This window comes from Gigantopelta aegis, chromosome 8 (assembly GCF_016097555.1).
Source record: "Gigantopelta aegis isolate Gae_Host chromosome 8, Gae_host_genome, whole genome shotgun sequence".
In the NCBI taxonomy this organism is placed as follows: Eukaryota; Metazoa; Mollusca; class Gastropoda; order Neomphalida; family Peltospiridae; genus Gigantopelta; species Gigantopelta aegis.
The window spans coordinates 64,682,098-64,708,704 of record NC_054706.1 but is presented as its reverse complement, the minus strand read 5'-3'; the positions used below and the strand labels follow the sequence as shown (position 1 = coordinate 64,708,704).

Sequence of the window (26,607 nt, the reverse complement as noted above, 5' to 3'; positions counted from 1 at the left end):
GTAAATAAATTGCTTTGCAATATGACGCCATACAATTCAAAATATACATCAAATAAAGTAATAATTAATCAAGTTAATCAACAAAAATTAACAAAAAAAATTGAAATATAACCTGTGTTTGGTTTATTATTCCACAAAAATTCTTATTTGAAAATTCCTATATTATTTGTAAGATGTTTAATAAAAAAAGGTTATTATACAATGTTGCTTACAATATGGAGTTTCATTGTACTCGTTCACGTAATGAAATTCCATATTGAATTCAAGGGTGTATACTACCAAATCAAATCCCATAGACGACAATAGTAACATATGTGGCTAAAACTCCTACCTGCAACGTATCAATCGACATAAATGCCACGGATATAAATACTACCACCCCTCACCCTTAAAGTGAATCACAAAAAAGTGGGTGTCAAGCTGCTCATTTCTGAGATAACAGGTAGCGTCTATGACTACCCTAGTTCCGCACAAAATCTGAGTACTTTTTTTTACAGGTACCCCATACATGTTCCAAGCACAAGGCTACTTGACACAGTGGTACTAGATGAAATAAAATTGCATACATTTTTAGCCCAAATGAAACTGATTTTTTTTGCAACCAACACACTCACATTTATAACCAATCACAGGACTTGTGGTGTTCACTTCTCTATCAAAAGTTGGGTGCACCTCGAACTTTGAACCAGCCGGAAGTCATTTGGTTTAGTACTACCTACACTGATAACATACATTTTTCAAAAAGTGTCCAGCTATGTGTTTTTATGACAACCAGGATCTGGTGTATTCTGACAAAGTGACAGCCTCACAGAAACTGTTGTTTCTACAGTGCAACCTAATATAATGTACACCTGTATACAGTTTTGTACAAATGCAATATGTCATATTAAACAACAAAATGTTTTAAAATAAAACTCCTGAAGATATTTACTGTCAGTTGGGTGTGTGTACTCAGGTATATATGTAGAGACAACAAAGATAGTCAGAGTACCTCTACTCCTTTAAAGTATTCCATTAAAATACATGCACTTGACTGACCCCTAGATAAGGAGACTTGAACAGGTACATCAAAGAAATATCAGTATTAAAACAATGCACTGTCTGAGGAAGGAAACACCAACATGACTGTACCTGTATAAAGTAATGACTTAATGTCCTGGACATTAGTGTTGGGCGGAAATCCTGTATGCTGGGTGTGGCCATCTTCAAGTTACCAGGTGTGGGAATTTCAAATCCATCGGCCATGCTGATTTTCACAATGAACCATCAAAACCATTGGGAGCCACCCATATGCCTGACTATATTTTATTTGTAGCCTACTGTAGTTGGAGCTTTTAATATTTGTGATATCTGGAATTATCATCCAGCTTTCACACATTTATTTTTGATTAATTACTGAAAAAAAACTATTTTTAAATGACATAATTACCCGAACATTTATTTTATTGCATTATTTTCTAATACAGATCAATACAATATGTATATTGGATGTATTCCTACAATCAGTAATACAGCATTTTATTTAGCTAGTAACCCTGGGTAATACAGCTTTAACAATAAAATAAATTATCAACTTACTCCAAGGCAGATAATCAAATCTGAAAAAAATTGGTTCTGAATCTAGTATAAACCTAAAATGGTCTTCATGAGAGCAAAGTGATTATTAAAAGAATTTTTTTTATCTGGAGATCTAAAGGTATGTTTAACCAGCTTATTGTTATGTATAACTAAGAACAGAAGGCACAATAGTGACAAAAAAATTAATTATGTCTTTGGTGAAGTTTTTCTTTAAATTTATTTTATATTTTGCATAAACTACAAATGTGTCTAAAATATAACTTAGCACCCTATAAATATGTCAAAATGACAATAAAAATCAAGTTCTTTACAAATTTGAGTTTTCATAATTTCATACATGAAAAATTAACTATGTTAATGGAAACTAAAGATATTAACCCACTACTGACACGTTATTTTTAATATAAAAATAAATTGCTATTAAAATCTTAATTCAGGTTGCCTATATATAGCACCATATTTAAGAGCAGTTGTATATCGCAAGTCAAATACCATGTAAAAAGAAATTATTGAAATATTTACAGTATGAATTATAGGCCAAAACCAACTTTTCCTCAGTGCTAACTTTGATTCAAACTCCATTCAGAGCCATGTACAGTGATTAGTGTCACGGTCAAAGTCAAGGTCATTGTGAACTTGCGTGGTCCAGTGACGGTTAATTAATCAACCAGTATAGTTTAATTAAATAAAATGACAAAATCATAATATTTTTTATTATGCACTGAATATGTTATACTACCAAATCAAATCCCATAGACGACAATAGTAACATATGTGGCTAAAACTCCTACCTGCAACGTATCAATCGACATAAACGCCATGGATATAAATACTACCACCCCTCACCCTTAAAGTGAATCACAAAAAAGTGGGTGTCAAGCTGCTCATTTCTGAGATAACGGGTGGCGTCTATGACTACCCTAGTTCCGCAAAAAATTTGAGTACTTTTTTTAACAGGTACCCCATACATGTTCCAAGCACAAGGCTACTTGACACAGTGGTACTAAATGAAATAAAATTGCATACATTTTTAGCCCAGATGAAATTGATTTTTTTTACAACCAACACACTCACATTTATAACCAATCACAGGACTTGTGGTGTTCACTTCTCTATCAAAAGTTGGGTGCACCTCGAACTTTGAACCAGCTGGAAGTTATTTGGTTTAGTACTACCTCAAGGACTGTGGCCACTTGTTCAATATAGATTTTCACAGCATGCACTCGAATAATGAATTTCCCTATTGGAACAACACTGTATAATAACCTAATATTATCAAAACAGGATGACCAGTTCTTATAGTTATTTTTTTAATCGTTCTATTATCATTTTTATTTCTTGTCATTACTGCTGTTTATTTAATACCCCAAATGTTATCAACAGAAAAATTATATATTCAGATGATCACCATGTAAAAACTACATAAGATATTTTTCTGCCATATTTCTGAAATTGGTATTTTTTAATGGAACAAGAAATGACTAGTAGATTTGTATTTTTCATCATGAATGTTTTTGTTTTTTAACTGGGTAGTACATTTAAATGCAAGAACATACGTCAAGTTTTGAAGTAATGATAAAATTTCAGTAGTATTGTAAATGTACCGGTACCCTAATTTGTAAAACATTCAAGATTAAAACTCATTATATGATATTATACAAACCAGACATGAAAATAGCAAAAATTAATTTGACAAATGCAGAGGAATCAAGTATTCAATAAACTGCATACCTCTCGATGTGCTCGTATAAACTCCCTAGGGTCGCCCTTCGCCCAAGTTGGTAATAAGACGTCGTTCAGCTCAATACCACTTTGTTTGCATCCTGCAGAGAAATAAAGTCTTTGTAATGCACATGTCCTTTTTCAAATTCTCAACTCCAAATATATTGTACAAATGCAAAAGCAATGCCTCTAAATCACACAATTTAATGTATTAACAGTTAAAAGTGGCAGTACACAAAATAGTATTTCACTGGTTCAAAGTTCGAAGTGCACCCAACCCATTCACAGATAATGCTGCCAGTTCTGCCATTGGTTAGAAATATGACAATGTTTGTTGTTGTATTATGTTGTTTCACAGTGCAAGTAAATTCCTGTAAATTAATTTGAACTAGTACCAATGTACCAGCTACTAACAAAAAATGTCTGTCTCTGTGGGGGCGAGACATAGCCCAGTGGTAAAGCGTAGTCGGTCCAGGATCGAACCCAATCGGTGGACCCATTGGGCCATTTCTTGTTCCAGCCAGTGCACCATGACCATTATATCAAAGGCCGTGGTATATGCTATCCAGTCTGTGGGATGGTGCAAAATGTATGACATACTATGGTCAATAAACCAATGTGCTCTAGTGGTGTCATTAAACAAAACAAACTTTAATTTGTTGTCTCTGTGTTAAATCTTGGTGGATTCTCGTTATACTCACCCCCACCAAAAACCCTGCAAAAAACCCAAACAAACCCCAATACCCACCAAGATCGAAGCTGTTCTTGTTACACAGCATGTCAGGCAGGTAGAAAAATTCGGGAATGAGTTCTTTAACATCAGCCATGTTGTGTTTAGACGCAGACATCCAGTTCTCACGAACACTGTGGAACATTCGATCAGCCAGGTCAAAGTGACCTCCCTACAAGAAACAAACACATTATACTGGGTAACATGAATCATAAACACATTAAACAAATTATGTTTGTCTCAATGTATGTTAAACTAAAACTGAAAGTGAATTTAACCACTAAACACAAAACTAAACAATTACCTGCAGTTTGAGGAAATGCTGTGTGAAAGGCTCCATTCGAACGAGATATGATGCGACTATCATAGCCGAGGAGTAGTGAGTGCCGTAGTGATAAGGTGGAGTTTCTCCTGAAATAAATAAAATTATTCCATTTTGTATTGTCATATACCAAACATTTTCCAACAAATATAAATTTAGACCAAAACACTTTGCATTTCTACACACAAAATATTTCCTAACACAAATCAATCAATTTAAACCAATATATTTTATATTTTTCCACACAAAATATTTTCTAACAAATATTTTGTTTGGCACTAATACATTTTGTACTTTTACACACCAAAGACATATTACAAATAGATTTTGAAACACAAATAAATATAATCTAATATATTTTACATCTTTTGACACCAAACTATATAAATAAATTTAAACTAATAAAAATAATTTTCAAAACAAATGTTTCTTAAAGATAAAAACTGGTTGAATACCATTATCAATATGTTGGTCATAATTCAAATAAATTTCAAAAGCTCTAAGTTAAATAATCTTCAGAACTAACCAAATAAAATGTAATGAACTATTCTAAGCTAACTAACCTTGTGGATCATCCCACTCATTGTAGCGCTTTTCAAACTGCTTGAGTCGATCGGGGGACTGACCTCCCATCGGTCTTGAGAGGTCACGGAATGTTGCTGGATTCGACAGATCTAAATCCTATAAAACAAAAAGACCCAATAACAAATCAACCACAAATTTAATGATAACAGCTAAAGCACAATATTAAAATTAAAAGATTAATTCCTTTGCCAAAAGAAAAATAAACGATCCCTTCCTGTTATTTGATAGAGTAGCTTATGTGGCAGAAGCAGGTTTCCTCTTTTATACTCAGGACAAAGTTTCAAAAGAACTGTATTTTGGACACGAAATAGTTGCAATTTAAAATGCGCTAGAGTTGTCAAACATTCATTTAATTGTCTTTCATCATATTAACATTCTTTTACAATATAAAGTAACAGTTTGTTTCTGTTTAACAACACCACTAGAGAAACATAATTTATTAATTACTGGCTATTGGATCTCAAGCTTCTAATCATCTGACAATTCTGTCAAGAGAAAACCCACTACATTTTTCCATTAGCAGCATGGGCTCTTTTTATGCACTTTCTCAGACAGGAGAGCACATACCAAGGCCTTTGATATACCAATCATGGGATATTAGTTGGAATAGAGAATCCCCCCACCAGGGTTCAATTCTTTGGCCCAACCACTTCAGGCGATCAATAATATAATATGGCTACAACATAACCCTGATGTAAGTTAGTACTAATAAGCATCCTACCTCGCTGTCATAGTCTGCAATGATCCAGGGAAAGACGGGATACTGCATGAGGTCGTTATAGCATCGACCAGCCAGCGTGTTCAAGTGCATCAAGTACTGGAAGTTGTTTATTTCACCACGCTGCAAATAAACACAGTGTTAAATCTAATAATAGCATTAAAACAAAACACAGACTTACATACCACTTCAGAACACAAGAGGAATTTCTATTTATACACAATAATTTGCCTGTATGTGGATACATTTGAGAATGAGATAAAAATACCAAATAAGTTTGTTTACGTTGCTGTCCACAGCAAAAACTTTGGCTCTTTTTCTAGATGCATCATGACAGATTAAACCATGTAACTGGAAAATATCAAGTGCATGCAGCTATAAAAGATATCACCATTGCTTTGGTTATGATTTGTGAGAATGTAAAGACATTTAAAGAATTTTATTACAATTAAAAGACTTTCAAAGACCTAAAAATATTGTTTTTTAAATTCAGACTTTCCATGGAATTTAAAGACACATGAACCCTGTGTATAGCCATACCGCCAGATTACCAATCCATTTCATTTACTGAATTAAAATATTGTTTAACAAATAATTTATTTCCCAAACATTGTTTCTTTATAAAAATCTAATAATGTCTAAATATATTAAAAACAATAAGCAGGTTTTGTTTAGATATGTAATCACTCATACATGTGTTTCATGATTTTAAGGAGTGGTTCAGCGTACATGCTTACAAACCTTTATAGTTTATTTTGTTTAATGACACCACTAGAGCATATTGATTTATTAATCATCAGTTATTGGATGTCAAACATGGTCATTTTGACAGTCATAGAGAGGAAACCCGCTACATTTTTTTCCCATTAGTAGCAAGGGATCTTTTATATGCACCATCCCACAGACAGGACAGCACATACCACGGCCTTTGATATACCAGTCATGGTGCACTGGCTGGAACGAGAAATAAAAAAACTAAACTTTATAGAGTCTGGACTCAAATCTTTAATGATGTCAAACGCAGTTGTATGAATTGTTGTTAAGTTTCACGATGTTATCAGGGAATCGACTCTAGATTTATAATTTTTTGAAGCACAGGGCTAGTTCCACTAAATGTGTTCATGTGAACCTTTTAAAAAAAAAAAAGAAGCATAACAAAGAGCACGAACCTCCCATCTTTGTGTGACCGATTTCTCTCCTATCAAGCTGCTGATCAAGCCACCTCTGTAAAGAAAGCAAAACACTGATCGTTATCCGTGTCTGGAAAGTTAAAGTCTGTTTTGTTTAAAGACACCACTAGAGCACATTGATTTATTAATCATTGGCTATTGGATGTTAAACATTTGGTAATTTTGATATAGTCCTAGAGAGGAAACCCGCTACATTTTTTCATTAGCAGGGATCTTTTATATGAACCATCCCACGGACAGGATAGTACATAGCACACTACATTTTTGCATTAGTAGCAAGGGATCTTTTATATGCACCATCCAACAAACAGGATAGTACATACCATTCCCTCTGATATACCAGTCGTGGTGCACTGGCTGGAACAAGAAATAACCCAATGGGCTCACCGATGGGGATTGATCCCAAACATACCGTGCATCAAGCAAGCGCTTTACCACAGAGCTATGTTCCACCCCTGTGTCTAAATAATGTGAATTTAAGAACAGTTTTCAGTTTTTTCTGACGCATCTCCACCCTGGTCCGAACAACACAACAGCATAATCAAATAGCCAGTGAAATGGTTACAATAAAGTAGTGTCTCAATAATAGTTTACTGTTTTCATTATACAGTTAAACCTCTCAAAACCAGACCCTCAGCAAACCAGAATTCCCTCAAAACTGTATATATTTCATGATCCCTTTTAAAATATCATCACTGAACAGAATGTCTCTAAACCAAATATCCTTTAAAACCAGACTTTTTACTTGGTACGGTGGGTTTTTGATTTAGAGAAGTTTTACTGTACAAGATCTAATACTATAATTTAATTATCAAAATTAGTGGGAAAATACTGCACTGGCTATACTATTCTTGATATAAAATGTACAAATTAAATAAATATCTTGAAAGTAACTGAAGTTTGATATGTGTGACATTTTTGTTCATATATTTTCTTTTTATAAATAAATAAAGTTAACTTACGCAGACTCCACCTTGGCATTTTGTTTTTGACCAGACACTGACCGATGGGCATCATCAGTTATTGAAGTGGCCACAGACATACATCTGTAAACAAACAGAATATAAATATATTATATGAAAGTATATGTCAGATAATCATCTACATCATTTTTTAAACAAGGAATATCCAAAAAACCAGATAGTTAATATAGTGCCATTTCATAGAGATCAACTTCTGTGAAATCCTTTATTTTCGTAGACTTACATTTCATCGTTTTGCTAAAAAAAATTAAAAATTGTTGGGTCCTTAAATTTAGTCGGTCGAAAAGGCAGTATCATAAACAGGGCTTCTAGAATTTTTACAAAATCCACTACCATGGGATCAGTGATTTTTAAAATTGACTAGCCACAATTAAAAATTGACTAGCCTACTTTACTTAATACAATTTTACTACTTGTAATAATCAATATGTTATCTAAAGATGGAGATAGCAATTAAAAACACTAAGATTGGGGGTGGGTGGGCTTGAGAGAGGGATATTCATATTTACAAAATAGACTTAAATACAGCATTTGTCAACTTTTTTTCACTAGCCATCGGGCATGGCAATAGTAGTTATTTCCTAGCCCAACATTGAATATCAATATCCATGGGAGTGGGGCTACCATAGTGTAGAAGCCCTGATAATTTTGTATTATATGTGTACATGTATTATATTTTCATTGTGCTCTTAAATTTGTTGACTGCACTAGTCCATGAATTACATGAACATTAGACCACCATGAAAGTCATTTCACAGTAGGTTATACATGTGCAGAGCGATGACTTCAGAAAGAGAAAAACTAATTAAGGATGGCACCAGTGTATGGGGAACACAGTATTCCAGACAATGTTTACTTTGCATAAACTTTGTTTCTAGTCTTTCGCGGGAAAGCCAGCAGATAGTTCCTCCCATCAGCGGAGAAGATTTCAATGGCGATCGGCTGCAGCAGGTATCGTCGCTTCAGTACTTCTCGCACTTCAACATATGCAAATTTGCTACACCTGAAATAGTAATTTTTTTTATTTATTTTATAAATGAATTATAAACCTAAAACAAGAATTCAATAGAATTAACTATCTTACCTACCATAAACTTATCCAATGCCAATGACAGTTGAATCCACAGATGTTTATCGCAATGAATGTTTAATAATAAAAAATAAAAAAAACCCCAAACCCCCCCCAAAAAACAACAATTATATAAAAAAAAAAAAAAATTAAGCTATAACATCTCTAAGTTGAAGGGCCATAACTGTCACAAATGGGTAAATTGCCATGGAAGTCAAACCTGATCTGTAACAATACATGATAAAGATATAAACAAAAATTCAGCTCAATATCTCATGGCATTCTAAAAAACAACAACACCCATCCAGAAAACTAAATGTGGGACAGACAAGCAGACAGACGGAGATGAAACTTGTAGTCCCCTCCTAATAAGACTAATAAGCCTGCCAATGTGTGTTATGAAACGAGTTTACATAGCTAAATTTTACTAGTACAAATACTCACATTCTTTTCATGGTTCCTCCACTACTCATTGATGATCTGGGAATGATTGGGTCATGGTAGCTGCAAAAATTAACAAAGAAACTGCTGTGTAACGAATCATTTTTATAATCTTATATGGATGTACAGAGGTAACATTCCTGCAATGTTATATTACAACCTTGTACTGAAATTTGATTTTAATCCACAAAAGTATGATACAGTGAAACCGGATCCTGAACAAACCGGAATCCTGTCAATACTGACCAAGTTTGATGGTCCAACATTTTCAAAATTCTAAAATATTACCCTCTAAACACTGGACCATGGCTAAAGCAGATAAATATTAGGTCCTTGATGTGATCCGGTTTAGACAGGTTTCACTGTACTATAATGCATTAACTGAGTAGTCTTTAAAGTTTTTATTTAGGTTTTATTAGGCCATTTTGTTAGCTGCTGAAAAATTCACTACAAGAAGGATTATTTGCTCAAATGAAAGTTCAGATGCATTTTAAAAACTGCATAAAGACACCTGCTCGTAATATATTAACAGAAAAATCAACCTCCACTGAGGGGATTCGAACTACAGACTCTCAGTACTAGAGTACAGCGTTCTACCATCTGAACTAATAGGGAAATTCCCACTAGCTACTGCCAGTTGGAGCACTTTTATACCTACACTACTACATATATAACAGACAATATTTTAAAACAATTTGCTATTATTATAATAGAAACAAATCCTGTCTATTGGTGAATGTAGCAATTTCAGCATATGACAAATGTCTATTACAACATAACTGATTAATACTGGTTTCCTACCCTGGAGGTAGAGTATCGATGTCTTTTATTTCTCTTGTTTTCAGCAGTGTAAAGCCGTCAATTACATAGAAGTGTTCCTTGCCAAATAGCAATAAACCCTCTGAGGTGTCCAGACCTTGAATACGAGCACAGCGGAACATGTGGGAAATCTGAAGCATCAAACAGCAAAAACTAAAAATCAAGTACAATAATAATTTTTAAAATGCAAAGAATTCATCTATTTATAAATATATGTTTTTTAAACTAAAATTACCTTTCTTTTTTTTAAAGTAAAAACAAGCATTTTGAGAGTACTGTTACAGCAATACAAGTCCCCTACAGGACCCAAAACAATTTCTTATTTAATAAAATAAAAAAATCAACTTAATTTTTTTTTTTCATCCAATATATTATTGATAGTCAGTTACCTTTTCCTTTTCTCCCAATATTCGGAGTATTGCCTGGTTACCTCCCCTTTCTCCAGTGGTTGTCTGACCTTCTTGTTGACCTTCCTGCTGATTTTCTGACTGACCTTCAACTTTCTCTGATTCCCCAGGAAGCTCAGAGGCTGGGACATCATCCTGATCTTCATCATCACATCCTGATCTCTGACTGGTTGACCTCGGTAACAGTTTTGGCATGCTCATAATGTCAGCTGAAAATCAGAAAATGAAGAAATCATGACAGCTCTATAACCACTTCTGATTAGCTGTTTGAAATTTCAGAATGGTGCCTTACATGGTTGGGAAACTGTACTATAGTCTGATATGAGAAGTATTAAGAAAAGAAAATCTTAAATTTGTGTCCTTTTTTGTTGTGGAGAAGCAGTTTAGGCTGCTGGATTGTGTCCCCAGTACAACGTGCTTGAAGCTTAATTGGATATAGGCACGTCAAATATTCATAAGTAAGTAAGTAAGTAAGTAAATAAATTTGTGTTGGTTTTTTTTATATAATCTAATCTCGAATTTACGTTTGCTCAAAATTGCTCTATGTATCACCAGTCAAAATATACATATGAATAATTTTAACAAATCATGATTAGATATGAATAAACAACACTATGAAATGGGGAGTTCAAAGACCAAACAACAGTAAAATACTAAACAGTAAGTTAATGAAAACAATAACCTACATTTTTTCCATTAGCAGCAAGGGATCTTTTATATGCACTTTCCTATAAAAAGGATAGCACATATAATAAACCGGTTGTGGGCAATCAGAGAATGATCCTACTAAGGGGGTTCAATCCTATGACCCAAGCACCTCATACAAGCACTCTACTGACAGCCAGATTCTGCACTCACTATGTTAATACATTAAAATGATAATAGACGTTACATAGTCAATGTGTTTGAGTATCATTCCTTTTCTCTGCTCACCGTCATGTAAATTCAGTCCACTGTCAATCTCGTCCACCAGCACATCAGCGTCACCTGTCCGTTTTATCGGCAGTGACTCCAGGCCCAGAATGCTCTGGGGTCGATAGTGCTCACAGAACTCCTTACTGTCGAAACTTATAGCCACCTTGTACCTTAAAGGCTACAAGAATATAAAATATAATTAAAAAAATTGGTATTCAAAAATCGATTAGTTATAAATACATAGTAAAAAAATTAATTTAACAAAATTGCAGACTTATAGGTTTCTCATTATTTAAATAAAATATCTATGAAAATATGAGAGAAAAAAACCCTCAACAGATTTGTCATGGACAAAAAAGCTTGCAGTGTTTGTTAGCAGACAAAAACCTTGCATCAAAATTTCCCTTTCTATTAATGCTAATTAATACTTCAAGTATGAGATTTTCTTTATTCATAATAAAACTATCATCATATAGAAGATATGTTGTAGAACACCTCAACATCACTTACACTGTCCTCCAGGTCCGGTCTGTATGGGTAGTGAACAAAAAACATGTTATTCTGCATCATCTTCTTCCTCATACGACACGGCCCTGGTGACAAAACAAAAACAGTAACTCTTATATACAGGACTGATGAAAACAACATCAGACAAAAAATCTTTAAAACTTTCAAAGGGTCTTGAAAAGTCAGGAGTTCCAATGAGCTTTTCACCAAAGGTTAAGGACAGAAAGAGTTTTGAGGTCGCACTAAAATCTCCACATGTGGGATAGATGTGGTCAAACTTCTAATATTTATTTGCCCTGAGGTGGATCTATAATTTTCAGTTATAACATTAAATTGTTTTCTCTTTAAAAATCCTTAACCTGACCTCAAACAATGGCATATTCTCCTAGGGATATTAGTTTGGTTCAAACATCCTAACATCCAATGGAATGGCTAAAATCTTCAAATGAGTCTTCTACTTCATGTTCTGGTCACGTGACTAACACTTCCTTCTTTCAAAGGAGAAATTTGTTTTCTAAGAAGGAATGAACACCTACTGAGATTCAAGAACATTACTGGTTGATTTACCATTTATACTTTCACAGAACTGAGGTTTTGTAATCAAGTAAACCTATTTGAAATACTAACTATAAACCTGATTTTAATTTCTTTTGGTGTTCAGTAAAAATGCATCCGATATTTTGTCATGAATCGATGTCCTTGTCACCTTTTTGTTAATTTTGTTATCAATTTATATATTCTTCCTGCCTTACCGTCTGTCATTAACAATGCCATTGTCACAATTTTTTTTTGTTATCCATGTATTCTTGGTGCCTTACCTTCTGTGATTAATCAATATCTTTGTCACCATTTTGTTATCCATTTATATATTCTTCCTGCCGTACCTTGTCATTAATGTCTTTCTGACCAGTTTGTTATCTATATATTTTCCGTCCCTTACCCTCTGTCATGAATCAATATCTTTGTGACCATTTTGTTAATTTTGTAATCCCTGTAATGTCGGTGCCTTACCCTCTGTCATGTCCAACATCCACTTGTCGAGCCTGTATGTGTTGTTGGGCCCCCACAGACCGCGCACGCGGAGCAGCTCCTCCTCCATCTGCTGCCACTCCTCCAGCAGGTACTTGTCCATGTGCTCCTGACTCTGTAACACACAGGCATAGAGGATGACACTACTACTATATGATACCAAGATTATTACATGACTCTGTAACACACAGGCATAGAGGATGACACTACTACTGTATGATACCAAGATTATTACATGACTCTGTAACACACAGGCATAGAGGATGACACTACTACTGTATGATACCAAGATTATTACATGACTCTGTAACACACAGGCATAGAGGATGACACTACTACTGTATGATACCAAGATTATTACATGACTCTGTTACACAGACATAGAGGATGACACTACTACTGTATGATACCAAGATTATTACATGACTCTGTAACACACAGGCATAGAGGATGACACTACTACTATATGATACTGATATTATTACATGACTCTGTAACACACAGGCATAGAGGATGACACTACTACTGTATGATACCAAGATTATTAAATAACTCTGTAACACACAGGCATAGAGGATGACACTACTACTATATGATACCAAGATTATTACATGACTCTTTAACACACAGGCATAGAGGATGACACTACTACTGTATGATACCGAGATTATTACACGACTCTGTAACACACAGGCATAGAGGATGACACTACTACTATATGATACTGATATTATTACATGACCAGATGTGCTAAATGACTCTGTAACACACAGGCATAGAGGATGACACTACTACTATATGATATTGAGATTATTACATGACCAGATGTGCTATATGACTGTAACACACACACACACAGGCATAGAGGATGACACTATTATTATGATATTGAGATTATTACATGACCAGATGTGCTATATGACTGTAACACACAGGCATAGAGGATGACACTACTACATGATATTGAGATTATTACATGACCAGATGTGCTATATGACTGTAACACACAGGCATAGAGGATGACACTACTACTATATGATACTGATATTATTACATGACTCTGTAACACACAGGCATAGAGGATGACACTACTACTGTATGATACCAAGATTATTAAATGACTCTGTAACACACAGGCATAGAGGATGACACTACTACTATATGATACCAAGATTATTACGTGACTCTTTAACACACAGGCATAGAGGATGACACTACTACTGTATGATACCAAGATTATTACATGACTCTGTAACACACAGGCATAGAGGATAACACTACTACTATATGATACTGATATTATTACATGACCAGATGTGCTATATGACTCTGTAACACACAGGCATAGAGGATGACACTACTACTATATGATATTGAGACTATTACATGACCAGATGTGCTATATGACTGTAACACACACACAGGCATAGAGGATGGCACTATTATTATGATATTGACATTATTACATGACCAGATGTGCTATATGACTAACACACAGGCATAGAGGATGACACTACTACTATATGATATTGAGATTATTACATGACCAGATGTGCTATATGACTGTAACACACAGGCATAGAGGATGACACTACTACTGTATGATACTGAGATTATTACATGACCAGATGTGCTACATGACTGTAACACACACACAGGCATAGAGGATGACACTACTACTACTATACGATACCGAGATTATTACATGACTAGATGTGCTATATGACTGTAACACACACACCTAATATTTATCCAATTTAGACAGGATCTGGTGCTTAGACGGTCGTGTTTTAGAATTTAGAAAATTCGGGACCATGAAAATTGGCCGGTTTTGACAGGACTCTGGTTTGTTCAGGGTCTGGTTTAGACAAGTTATACTGTATAATAACTTTGGTTTTAACATCAGAATTGAAATACATATTAAAAATTATTTGCAATATCGAACTTCTATACAATCACATATAACTACAAATAGGGTCATTTTTCAATCTTTTCTGGTACGATCATCTAAATTCTACTTTATATTGGGGTGATAGGAAATTATTAAATTTATTTTGTATATGCCCTCCTCCGAAACAGTAATTTTTACAACAGACCTTGTTGGTGAACCTTACCTCTTGATATTGCTTATGTTGAAATTCAACTACATCCTTGACCAGTGTCACATGGTTTGTTGTCCACAAATGGAAGTCCTGCAAAGATTTAATAAAATAATAATTCTATATAAACCATTTTTAAGAATAAATTCTTTACTGTTCTTTGTTTTACAGTAAAATCTTCACATCAAATTCTAATTTCAGTTAAATTAAAAAAATCAAAGTTTTTTGTTTTGTTTAACAACACCACTAGAGCACATTGATTTATTAATGATGTCAAACATTTGATGCCAAATTTTTGAATTATAGTCTTAAAGAAGAAACCTGCTAGATATTTCCATTAGTAGGAAGGGATCTTTTATATGCACTATCCCACAAACAGGACAGCACATACTGCAGCCTTTGATATACCAGTCGTGGTGCACTGGTTGGAACGAAAAATAGCCCAATGGATCCACCGATGGGGATCGACCCGACCGACCGCACATCAGGTGAGTGTTTTATCACTGTCCTACATCCAGCCCCAGTTATATTAAAACACCTGAAAAAAGTTTATAGGATAATAATTGGTATTCTACATCTACAATGTTATAATATTTTCAAATAAAAAATGTCTTATACATATTAATCTGAGCTCTAGTCTTAAAAGACACAGGTTAAGTTTTACTGAAAAGGAGTAAGACTTATAAAATTTCCCTCAATGCTATACTTCAATAAAATAAAAATTCTCACATGAACATGCACTGTTGAAGCTGGTGAAGTTTTAAGTGGCAAATCTCTCTTTGTTTTTCTTGCAAATTTCAGAACTCCACTGCCCACTCTTTGGAGTTTCTGGAATAAAAAAAACCCCAAAATCATATTATAAGCAATTATACGAATTGCTAAAATAATGATTACTCCAAAATGTACACAGCACAGATGTTGTATAATGTAGAAATACATCAATACATTTAAATGCATTTGATTCATATTTTGTCATACCTGTAAGTACTTTAAATACAGATGGTGGTTTGTTGACATATAATTTTGCTTTCATGTGTAGTCAAGCATGAAATTACCTAATTTTGTTCCATAATACACAACCATTCCAAATACATTATTTCGAGTAAAATTTTCTGCAGTTAATGAACGTAACTTGTGATATGAAATAAAAGTCATCATGACCTAATTATTAAAACATGCTGCTATCCCAAACCATATCGGTATAACTGTGTCAGTTACACAGACAAAAACACTTCTAGTTTTCTTCATGCAATTAACAATCAATATTAAAAATTAGTAGTTACACAGCTTCAATTATACTGAAGAACAAATGAAACGCGTAATATTAATTTGATTTTCTTTGCTCAGTTTGAATCCTGTAAGTTTTTATGACTATTAAAATTATCAATCTCTTATGAACATTTTAGGCCCATTTTGACTGTCTATTTGCCGAAAAAAACACCCCAATTTATCAGAAAAATACATATATTTATCATATAATATCTTACATTTTCAGTGCAATCAAAGTATGTGATATTTTTCAGATCACATACTTTAAGAATTTGATAACATTGCAAATTAGATGTAAATTAGTCGAGGTCACGGCACTAGGTTTATTAACATTTAAGCAAACATACTAGGGTGACACTTCATAACTGACGTATGCATTCATAGTCATCAAATAAAAACATTTCAATAGCAATTTTACACTGAAAGCTGTCCAGCATTCAGAAAACAAAAAATGTTAAGCACTAGTTTATTTTGATGTAAGGACATCCAAAACGATATCATTTGAGTTTGACGTCATTTCCATTCAAAAAGACACTCCTCCACATATTCTTACATCATCTGAATATCTAGTAATGGCTGACTGGAATTAAAGTTGCGTGTACAGTTTACAAAAACATGTTGTATTAAGCTTGAGATTATATGTTAAAGAGATTATTACCCTCTTTGTGTTTTGGTATCGTCAATATCATATATTACGAATAAAAATAATGTATTATGCTCACCAGAGGCTCGCATAATACAATTTTTATTCCTAATATATGATATTGATGATACCGTAAAACACTCTGGTAATAACCTCCCTGTCTGTCTGTCTGTCTGTCTGTCTGTCTCTCTGTCTCTCTCTCTGTCTCTCTCTCTCTCTCTCTCCTCTCTCTCTCTCTCTCTCTCTCTCTCTCTATTAAAATATTCACATTTCTTTTGTTGTGCAGTATATTAATAAAGACTCAACAATCACTTACTCCACTGACTGACTGTATCTGTGTCTGGAGTTTGTCATGAGGCATAAACGAGGTCTTCCGCTCATTCTCGGCATAGGTCACCCAAATCTTTGAGGCCTGTTCTTGAATCAGTAGTCTGAAAACACAGAACAACATTCATACACATCTGATATCAACAGAGATTATTGGCAAATGATCAGTAGAACAGAAGTAAAACTTAAATTGTTTTCTACAACTTTCTAAGTATAGGAGATACTCAAATGAACAAATCTAACCAGCATTTTCATTTCTTTCGTGCACATATCCAATTATGGTTTAAGCATGCTCTCCTTGGCACACAATTCAAAACTATCTGGGCTGTCTGTACAGGGCAGTGGGTTAATCGTTAGTTGTTAATGGTTAGTGAGAGTAATGACACCACTAAAGCACATAAATTCAAATTTTTTTATAATTGTGATACTTAGTTTTAGAGAAAGCCTGCAACATTTTTCCATTAGCAGCAAGTGATATTTTATATGCATTTTTCCAGACAGGACAGCACTGGTTGGGATGGGGGAAAACCCAATCAGAGAATTAGTCCATTGAGGAAGGAAGGAAATGTTTTATTTAACGACACACTCAACACATTTTATTTACGGTTATATGGCGTCGGACATATGGTTAAGGACCACACAGATATTGAGGGAGGAAACCCACTGTTGTCACTTCATCGGCTACTCTTTTCGATTAGCAGCAAGGGATATTTTATATGCACCATCCCATAGACAGGATAACACATACCACGGCCTTTGATGCACCAGTCGTGGTGCACTGGCTGGAGCAAAAAATGGTCCATCGAGAAGGTTCATTACTATGACCCAAGCACCTTAAGTATGACTAAGCTAGTGATAGAAATGCTGGTGTACAGAATGTGATGTAAAGACCTTATACTGAGCCATTAAAACTCACTTCGGGGTGTCAGTACTGGGATCTAACTAACTATCTTAAATTGCACATGTATGAGGGAAAACATCGTTACAAGAAGTTACCTGACAGCATTTAAATCTGGAGCCGAGATATTCTTTGTGCTGCTGTTAATGGAATTGAGAGAAGTCCTGAATATTTCCTCTAGTGCCTGAAAGAATAATGACCTCAATACAGTGCAGTTATAAACAAATCTTAGCAACATACACAAGAGCCATAACTTTGTGAAAAATAAGTAAATCACTACGAAAGTCAAAATTGATCTGTAAAAGTAGATAATAAAGCTATACACAAAATTTCAGTTCAATATCTTGAAGCACTGTGAAACACAGAGTCCAGAAAACAAATTTCCATATCTCCGAAGTTCAAGGGCCATAACTGTAAAAATGGGTAAATCGCCATGAAAATCAAACTTGATCTGTAACAGTTGATAATAAAAACAAGAAAGAAATGTTTTATTTAACGACGCACTCAACATATTTTATTTAGGGTTATATGGCGTCAGACATATGGTTAAGGACCACACAGATTTTGAGAGGAAACCCGCTACATGGGCTACTCTTTCCGATTAGCAGCAAGGGATCTTTCATTTGCGCTTCCCACAGGCAGGATAGCACAAACCATGGCCTTTGTTGAACCAGTTATGGATCACTGGTCAGTGCAAGTGGTTTGAGTCTTGCGGAGCACTCACTCAGGGTTTGGAGTCGGTATCTGGATTAAAAATCCCATGCCTCAACTGGGATCCAAACCCAGTACCTACCAGCCTGTGGACAGATGGCCTAACCACGACGCCACCGAGGCCGGTTCAGTTGATAATAAAGCTATATACAAATTTCAGCTCAATATCCTAAGGCACTGTGAACAAAAGTCTGGAAAACTACACGTGGGACAGATGGATAGACAGACAGACTGAAAGACAGACTGACTGATGGACATACAGACAGACAGATGAATTGACATACAGACAGACGGATGGACATACAGGACTGAGATGAAACCTACAGTCCCCTCTGGTTGAACTAAAAAAAAAAGACAGAAAAAAAAATCTGAAATCCCCTTAAAGGCTGAAAAATTACATCTATAATATTTGCTCAGCCACAGACAACACTGAATGAAGTGTAAGACTATTTATAAAAAAAACACTTACTGGCTTTTTACAAATGTACAGTTCATCCCAAACTCTTTTGGCTGCCACAGCGACAACATGCATCCCTTGTTCCAGCACGGAGTTCTGCCTGCCCGTTGTGGCCAGGGAATTGGAGCTGGAGCCAGGACTGTCTGAATCTGATGCATCAGGATCGCAATGCCAGGTTGTCATGCGGGGTTTCAACTCACTCAGGTTAGCAGCACTGTGAAAAACACAAAACAACACACAAATAAAAGACAGGAAGTGAAGTACAAGCATCTCTAATGAATGAATGAATGAATGAAGGTGTAATGACAACCCAGCACAAAAATACACATCAGCTATTAGATGTCGAACACATCATGTTTAAAAAAAAACTTTTTAAAATAACACCTGTCATGATACCATTCTATTTGAATAAAATGTTATTTCACAATCAAAATTTAAGCCATGAGTTTTGATGCTACAGACAGTACAAAATGTTTACCATAATTAATTATATGCATGCCATTAGGTGATTAACATACATCTCCCTGGATAGTCTCACAAGTCCTAATAGTGAATATCAAACCCTTCAAGTGAATAGTATTACTCTACAAGTGAATGATATAAAACTTTACAGCTGAATATCGTCCCAAAACCCCAAAAGCAAATGATATTAAGCCCTACCAGTGAATGATATCAAGCTCCACAACTAAATGGTATGAACACCAATACAATGATATCAAGCCATCAAAACTGAATGATATCAAGCCCTAAAACTGAATACCTAAAATGAATGATACACAGACAAACATTGAATAATATCAAGTCCAATGTGAATGAATGATATTAAGTCCAATAAGTAAATATATAACATTACAAATAAATATCAAACCTCACAAAAGAAGGATATCAAGCCACCAAGACTGAATGATATTGAACCCAAAAAGTGAATGATATTGAACCCAAAAAGTGAATGATATTGAACCCAAAAAGTGAATGATATCAAACCATACTGCCGAAGGCTATCCAAGCCCTAAAAACCTACCTGTTTTGTGGATCTTCTGTGAGTTGTAGCAGACAATAGCACAAACAGCCCAAAAACTCCTGGTCGTAATTTCCTGGACCGAACACCAAGCTTCTGCTGTTGGTGAGTTTATGCAGAGCCTCGAGAACACTGGCCTGACTCGTGACACTGTCGATCGGCCGAGAGAGCTGGAACAGGATTGTGCGGTTCAGACACTTGTAGATCGGGTCGAGGGATACACCAGATGCTGAAACAAACAAGAAGAAATCAGGGCCGAGTTCAGCCAGACTGAGCAGACAAATGTCCAACAGACTGGCTTATGCGCTTCACAGTAAACCAATGCCAATGGAATAGTTTGCAAATGTTAGTGAAATGTTTGCTGGGTGAATTTGGGGCAGATCCTATGTTTATAAACTATAAAGTCTAGATTGATCACTTTAACAAAGTCTAAAGATTTTACAGCCATGACAACACCATACAAATAATATGCAGTTAAGTCTGTGTGAATTGCTCAAGATTTGAGTCTGGATTTTAAAATTTTATTTAAGCAAGGCACCAGCAATTGTTATATACAAAGTATTGTGGTTCATTTACCTAACAGAAACTTTTTTGTTTTAAGACAACATAAAAATTGTTTTGTGTTCTTTTATTAGACATTTCTTTGTAGTTGTTTTTTCTGTTTGGTGGAGGTGGGGATAATCAGTGATTGGAGAGGTGACTTACATTTTCGTTTTGACTGCGAAATAAGCCTGCTGATAAATTCAAACACTTCTTTGGCTTCTCTTGTAAACATGCCTGTACAAAATAAAACTTACTGATTAATCACTACTGAGCAATTTTAGCTTCTGCAACACCAAACATTAAAAACCCCAACAATAACATTTTATAAAAGATCTTTATATCACAATGAGCAAGTATGATTTACCCATCATACACAACAAATATTATTTTCAGATCAACAAGGAACATGTTACTTTTGCAGTGATTGCATACATGCAATACATGCAACAGAAAATGTGAATTATACTGACAACCAAACAGTGTTATCATTCTGTCTCTGTAATCTAATGCAAAGAAAAACGTTTTTTCATTACACTAAATGACAGGATTCAAGAAGGCGAAAACTTAAAATTCATTTTACTCTGGAAACAAATGCTAGAAATTGAAAAACTGTTACATAGTCTCAGAAACCATGTTTACAATGATGATCACAACACTTAAAAATGTGACAGCATACACAAAATAAGCAATAACAAAAAATACTACTACATCTTTTACAAAACAAAAGCGGTAGTGATATACCCATGCCACAAATCTTTCATGGATAGTTGGGAGTATAAAATACCTTTAATTATATAATGGTCATTTATATATACTCAATTATTTATTTTTATGAAAACCAGAAGGACAATGCTTTCACTGTTAATTATATTAGTCAGAATTCATTACCTAAATATCATCATTTTGCTTTTTATTTTGATTATTTCACTTTTTCTAGACAGGACTATTAACTGTTTTATATTACATCATATTTGTCAAGAATGTTTTGTTTTTTAATTATTATTATTAATTTTTTTTTTATCCCACTGCCTCCTTTTCTTTCTCTCCTTTGAATTCCATCTCATTTCTTCCCAATCTGGCAATTCCTCCTCCTATCTTTCACCTTCATTCAATGTCCACCTCCACATCCCAGTCCTTGTCTCTCCAACCAGGACAGGTGCTGGTCTCTTGTGGTTATTCGTGCCACACACCTGTCATTCCCCATCAGCTTTTAGCTGTGGGCTTAGTCTGACCACTTGGGAGAGTGTTCAGTAGTTACTCTTTGCACTGTTAAGAGGCACATGTAACTACCTACTATACTCCCCTACTACTGGCGGCCATTAGTTAGTGCCACGAGTCTGCTTTATTAGCAGCAGAGGACAAGGATGCAGGGAAGGTGCAGTGAAGTACACATATGAGGTACAACACAAAAAAACCTGAAACTGACTTTTTAACTTGGGTATTAAAAGTCGGAGGGAAGAGACAAATAGATGATTATAGAGCATGATCTATCCTGTCACAGTGTGCCAAGTCTCAAGTTGATCGCTTCACTCACTACAGGTGGACGCTGTTTCAAGTAAAGACGCGTTCTTACGCTTTGTCGGAAAATGGCGGACTGCAAAAGTGAACAACAAGTTAACATAACGTTTCTTGTGAAACTAAACAAATCTGCGACCGAAACTTTTCAGCTGTTGACTGAGGCTTATGACGAAAATTGCTGTCTCGTGCATGCGTTTATGAATGGCATAAACGATTTTCAGAAGGCAGAGAAAGTGTGACAGACAATGCCCACCCAGGCCGTCCATGCACAGCTGTTACTGATGAAAACATTGAAAAAGTGTGTGATGCAATTAACAAAGATAGAAAGTTTGGTGTTCGAGCAATAGCTGAGGAAGTTCATTTGGATAGGGAAAGTGTTCGACGTATTTTAGCTGAAAAATTAAACATGAAAAAGGTTTGTGCAAAAATGGTTCCAAAAATGCTGTCAGATGAACAAAAAGGACGTCGCAAGGAACTGTGTTTGGACCTTTTGAAATGCATTGAGGATGAACCAGATTTGTTAGATTCTGTAATTACCTGTGATGAAACTTGGATATTTACATATGACCCAGAAACCAAGGGACAGTCAATGCAGTGGAAGACTCTGACCTCTCCAAGACCAAAAAAACTACGGATGGGTCCTTCGAAGTTCAAGGCCATGTTGATTGTGTTCTTTGATGTCACGGGTATCGTGATGGCAGAATGGGTTCCCAGTGGCCAGACGATAAACCAGCTATATTATATTCATGTTTTGATGAAACTGCACGAACGTGTAAGGAGGAAACGACCAGAATTGTGGACAAACGGGTGGATTTTGCACCAGGACAACACGCTAGCTCACAACACTTTGTCTATAAAGCAATATTTAGTTAAAAAAAGGCATCACTATACTTGAGCACCCACCCTTTCACCAGATTGAGCTCCCTGCGATTTCTACCTGTTCCCAAAGATGCATCGTATGCAGTTGTGCATCAACTCAGAAGGGAACTACTTTGAAGGCGATCATAGTTGATTGTCTTAATTTGATAAATAAAAGGAGTTATAGAGTCAGTCTCGTTTCTTTTGTGTCGGACCTTGTATACTGCATCCGTGGAGGAAGTTTTGACAGACAGGTGAAGGTGCGGACAACTCAAAAGAGAGAATCGGAGGAAACTGATTGAACAAGGTCGAAACTGATTGAAATCATGGGAGAAATTAGCAAGTTGTTTTTTATATTAAGATAATGAGAATGATCGGCAGAGGGTGACTGATGAAAAAGATGAATGAATGTGTAAGCTAGCTTTGACGTGATTTGAACTATAGTCGTCAGCTTGATTGTCCAGCAGCTTATCCACTAGACCAGACAGCTCACTAAGTTGTTTTTTATTTGACAAAAGCTGTAAGACTGACCGTGTGAGAATCCAGTGAGTGAAGGTGCAGAGCAAGCGGAGTGACTGCTGACTGGACTTCCCAAGAGCTGTAGACTGCCTGTATCACACACAAAACGTTTAACTAGCTCATACCCACACTTCCCATATTAAGTTACCCACAGTTCCCATATTAAGTGACCCACAGTTCCCATATTAAGTGACCCACAGTTCCCACATTAAGTGACCCACAGTTCCCATATTAAGTTACCCACAGTTCCCATATTAAGTGACCAACAGTTCCCATATTAAGTGACCAATAGTTCCCATATTAAGTTACCCACAGTTCCCATATTAAGTGACCCACAGTTCCCATATTAAGTGACCAATAGTTCCCATATTAAGTTACCCACAGTTCCCATATTAAGTCCACAGCCAAACACCTGCTAGTGTGCAGTTCAGGGCCGTACCTAGAGAGTGGGTAAGGGGGCAGGTGCCCTTCCAGAGAAATATGAAAATTTGCCCTTTTATTTTAAGTGAATTTTTAACTTTTTGGTCTAGCGGGAGAAGACCATATATTACTGTACTCTTAATTGCCTTAAGTGTGTTGGGGGGGGGGGGGGGGGGTGTTAAGGGGGCACATGCCCTTCAAAAGAAATGTACTCTTTTTATTTTAAAAACTTCCATTTTTGTCTTGCTGGAGAAGACCATATACTGCTGGACCCCGATTCCCTTTTTACTCCCACCCACTCCACGCCACCCCCCAAAGTTATTTTAGACTAGGTACAGCCCTGTAATTAGAGAACCAGAATGGACATGCATATATATATATATGATCTTTTACCAAAGTACCCTCAAAGTGTTAAAGTTGTGTTTTAATGATATCCCAGAAAAAAAGTATCCAAAAGCCGAGTTGACCAATATAGCCAGGAGGCACTTTCTCACACTTAGGTACTCTTTCTCATGTTTAAATACTCTTTCTCACATTTAGGTACTCTTTCTCATGTTTAAATACTCTTTCTCACATTTAGGTACTCTTTCTCACACTTAGGTACTCTTTCTCATGTTTAGATACTCTTTCTCACATTTAGGTACTCTTTCTCATGTTTAAATACTTTTTCTCACATTTAGGTACTCTTTCTCACACTTAGGTACTCTTTCTCATGTTTAGATACTCTCACATTTAGGTACTCTTTGTCATGTTTAGATACTCTTTCTCGCATTTAGGTACTTTTTTTCACATTTAGGTTCTCACATTTAGGTACTCACAATTAGGTACATTTTCTCACATTTTGGGTACTCTTTCTCACATTTAGGTACTCTTTCTTACATTTAGGTGCTCTTTCACACATTTAGGTACTCTTTCTCACATTTAGGTGCTCTTTCACACATTTAGCTACTCTTTCTCACATTTAGGTACATTTTCTCACATTTTGGGTACTTTCTCACATTTGGGTACTCTTTCTCACATTTAGGTGCTCATTCTCACATTTGGGTACTCTTTCTCACATTTAGGTGCTCATTCTCACATTTGGGTACTCTTACTCAGATTTGGGTGCTCTTTCACACATTTGGGTGTCTTTCTCACATTTGGGTGCTCTTTCTCACATTTGGGTACTCTTTCTCACATTTGGGTACACACAATTAGGTACATTTTCTCACATTTTGGGTACTTTCTCACATTTGGGTACTTTCTCACACATTTGGGTACTCTTTCACACATTTCGGTGCTCTTTCTCACATTTGGGTGCTCTTTCTCACATTTGGGTGCTCTTTCACACATTTGGGTGCTCTTTCACACATTTGGGTGCTCTTTCTCACATTTGGGTGCTCTTTCTCACATTTATGTGCTCTTTCTCACATTTAGGTACTCTTTCACACATTTAGATACCGAGTCTCAGGGCTCACACTCCCCACCAATAAATTATGAATGGCAAGAAGGATAAAACAAATAGTCAGCTTAAAATTTTTAGCAGTGAGTTATTAGTGCGTATATGTTAAAACTATTTACTTGGCCATATTGTTCTGAAAATTGGAAATAATGATCATGATAATTATGTTCTGCTCAAAATAAATATTATAGCATCCAAATTAATTTATGGAAAGACTCATAAATTGCAAAATGTCTTTCACCAAACAGACAGAAGCTCAAAAATGGACTACTCTTAGCACTACAATATTTAAAAATAATTGTAGCTATGACATCACTACAACACATGCCATAGTGACGTCATAGCCTATGATGGTTTTATGATATCGTAACACTAAGATAGCTTTAAAAATATGATTCTTAGAAGATATTCCTTAAGATTCATTTATTAATTTTTCAACAACTTTAAAATTCAAATTCTACCTGCAAGAGCAAGGCACATGCATATCCAACACCCTGTCACCCTCAACCATAATGCAACACTATGCTTAACTTCCAACGCTATTTTATTTTAGATGTTACAAACTGTGCTCAGTGCAAAAATAGGGTTTAAAATTGGAAGGAAATTTCAGGGGCAGTTTAACAGTATTGGTATTCTTTAACAAATGAAGGCCCACATGCAAATCAAACAACATGCAAACTATACATATAGTTCTGACAACATTCATCTAAACAATGATGTAAAACTATTACATACACATATTATTATTATACAGTGAAACCCCTCAAAACCGGAACCTCTGTAAAATAGAATTCTCTCAAAACTGGATGTTTTTTACAGTGCCATTTTAAATAATAATACAAAACATAACCTGTCTAAACCGGATACCCAT

At 35.3% G+C, this 26,607-nt stretch overlaps 1 protein-coding gene across 3 annotated transcripts in view; it reads right to left on the bottom strand.

Moving 5' to 3' along the window:
- Positions 1 to 26,607, bottom strand: part of LOC121378313 (WD repeat and FYVE domain-containing protein 3-like) — a 106,948-nt gene that overhangs the window by 20,238 nt on the left and 60,103 nt on the right. For 2 of the 3 annotated variants that reach the window (XM_041506423.1, XM_041506422.1), the window contains exons 40-61: positions 23,888 to 23,965; positions 21,143 to 21,214; positions 20,441 to 20,666; positions 19,432 to 19,633; positions 18,350 to 18,435; positions 17,343 to 17,457; positions 15,844 to 15,942; positions 15,130 to 15,207; positions 12,998 to 13,130; positions 11,990 to 12,072; positions 11,498 to 11,657; positions 10,547 to 10,773; positions 10,140 to 10,288; positions 9,342 to 9,401; positions 8,685 to 8,831; positions 7,808 to 7,891; positions 6,825 to 6,879; positions 5,659 to 5,778; positions 4,916 to 5,033; positions 4,335 to 4,441; positions 4,049 to 4,202; positions 3,310 to 3,401 (exon numbers count right to left, since the gene is read on the bottom strand). In XM_041506423.1, the coding sequence (XP_041362357.1) occupies positions 3,310 to 3,401; positions 4,049 to 4,202; positions 4,335 to 4,441; positions 4,916 to 5,033; positions 5,659 to 5,778; positions 6,825 to 6,879; positions 7,808 to 7,891; positions 8,685 to 8,831; positions 9,342 to 9,401; positions 10,140 to 10,288; positions 10,547 to 10,773; positions 11,498 to 11,657; positions 11,990 to 12,072; positions 12,998 to 13,130; positions 15,130 to 15,207; positions 15,844 to 15,942; positions 17,343 to 17,457; positions 18,350 to 18,435; positions 19,432 to 19,633; positions 20,441 to 20,666; positions 21,143 to 21,214; positions 23,888 to 23,965 (2,645 nt within the window). The remainder of the gene's footprint in view (positions 1 to 3,309; positions 3,402 to 4,048; positions 4,203 to 4,334; positions 4,442 to 4,915; positions 5,034 to 5,658; positions 5,779 to 6,824; positions 6,880 to 7,807; positions 7,892 to 8,684; positions 8,832 to 9,341; positions 9,402 to 10,139; positions 10,289 to 10,546; positions 10,774 to 11,497; positions 11,658 to 11,989; positions 12,073 to 12,997; positions 13,131 to 15,129; positions 15,208 to 15,843; positions 15,943 to 17,342; positions 17,458 to 18,349; positions 18,436 to 19,431; positions 19,634 to 20,440; positions 20,667 to 21,142; positions 21,215 to 23,887; positions 23,966 to 26,607) is intronic. The other variant, XM_041506424.1, reaches the window with a different exon arrangement.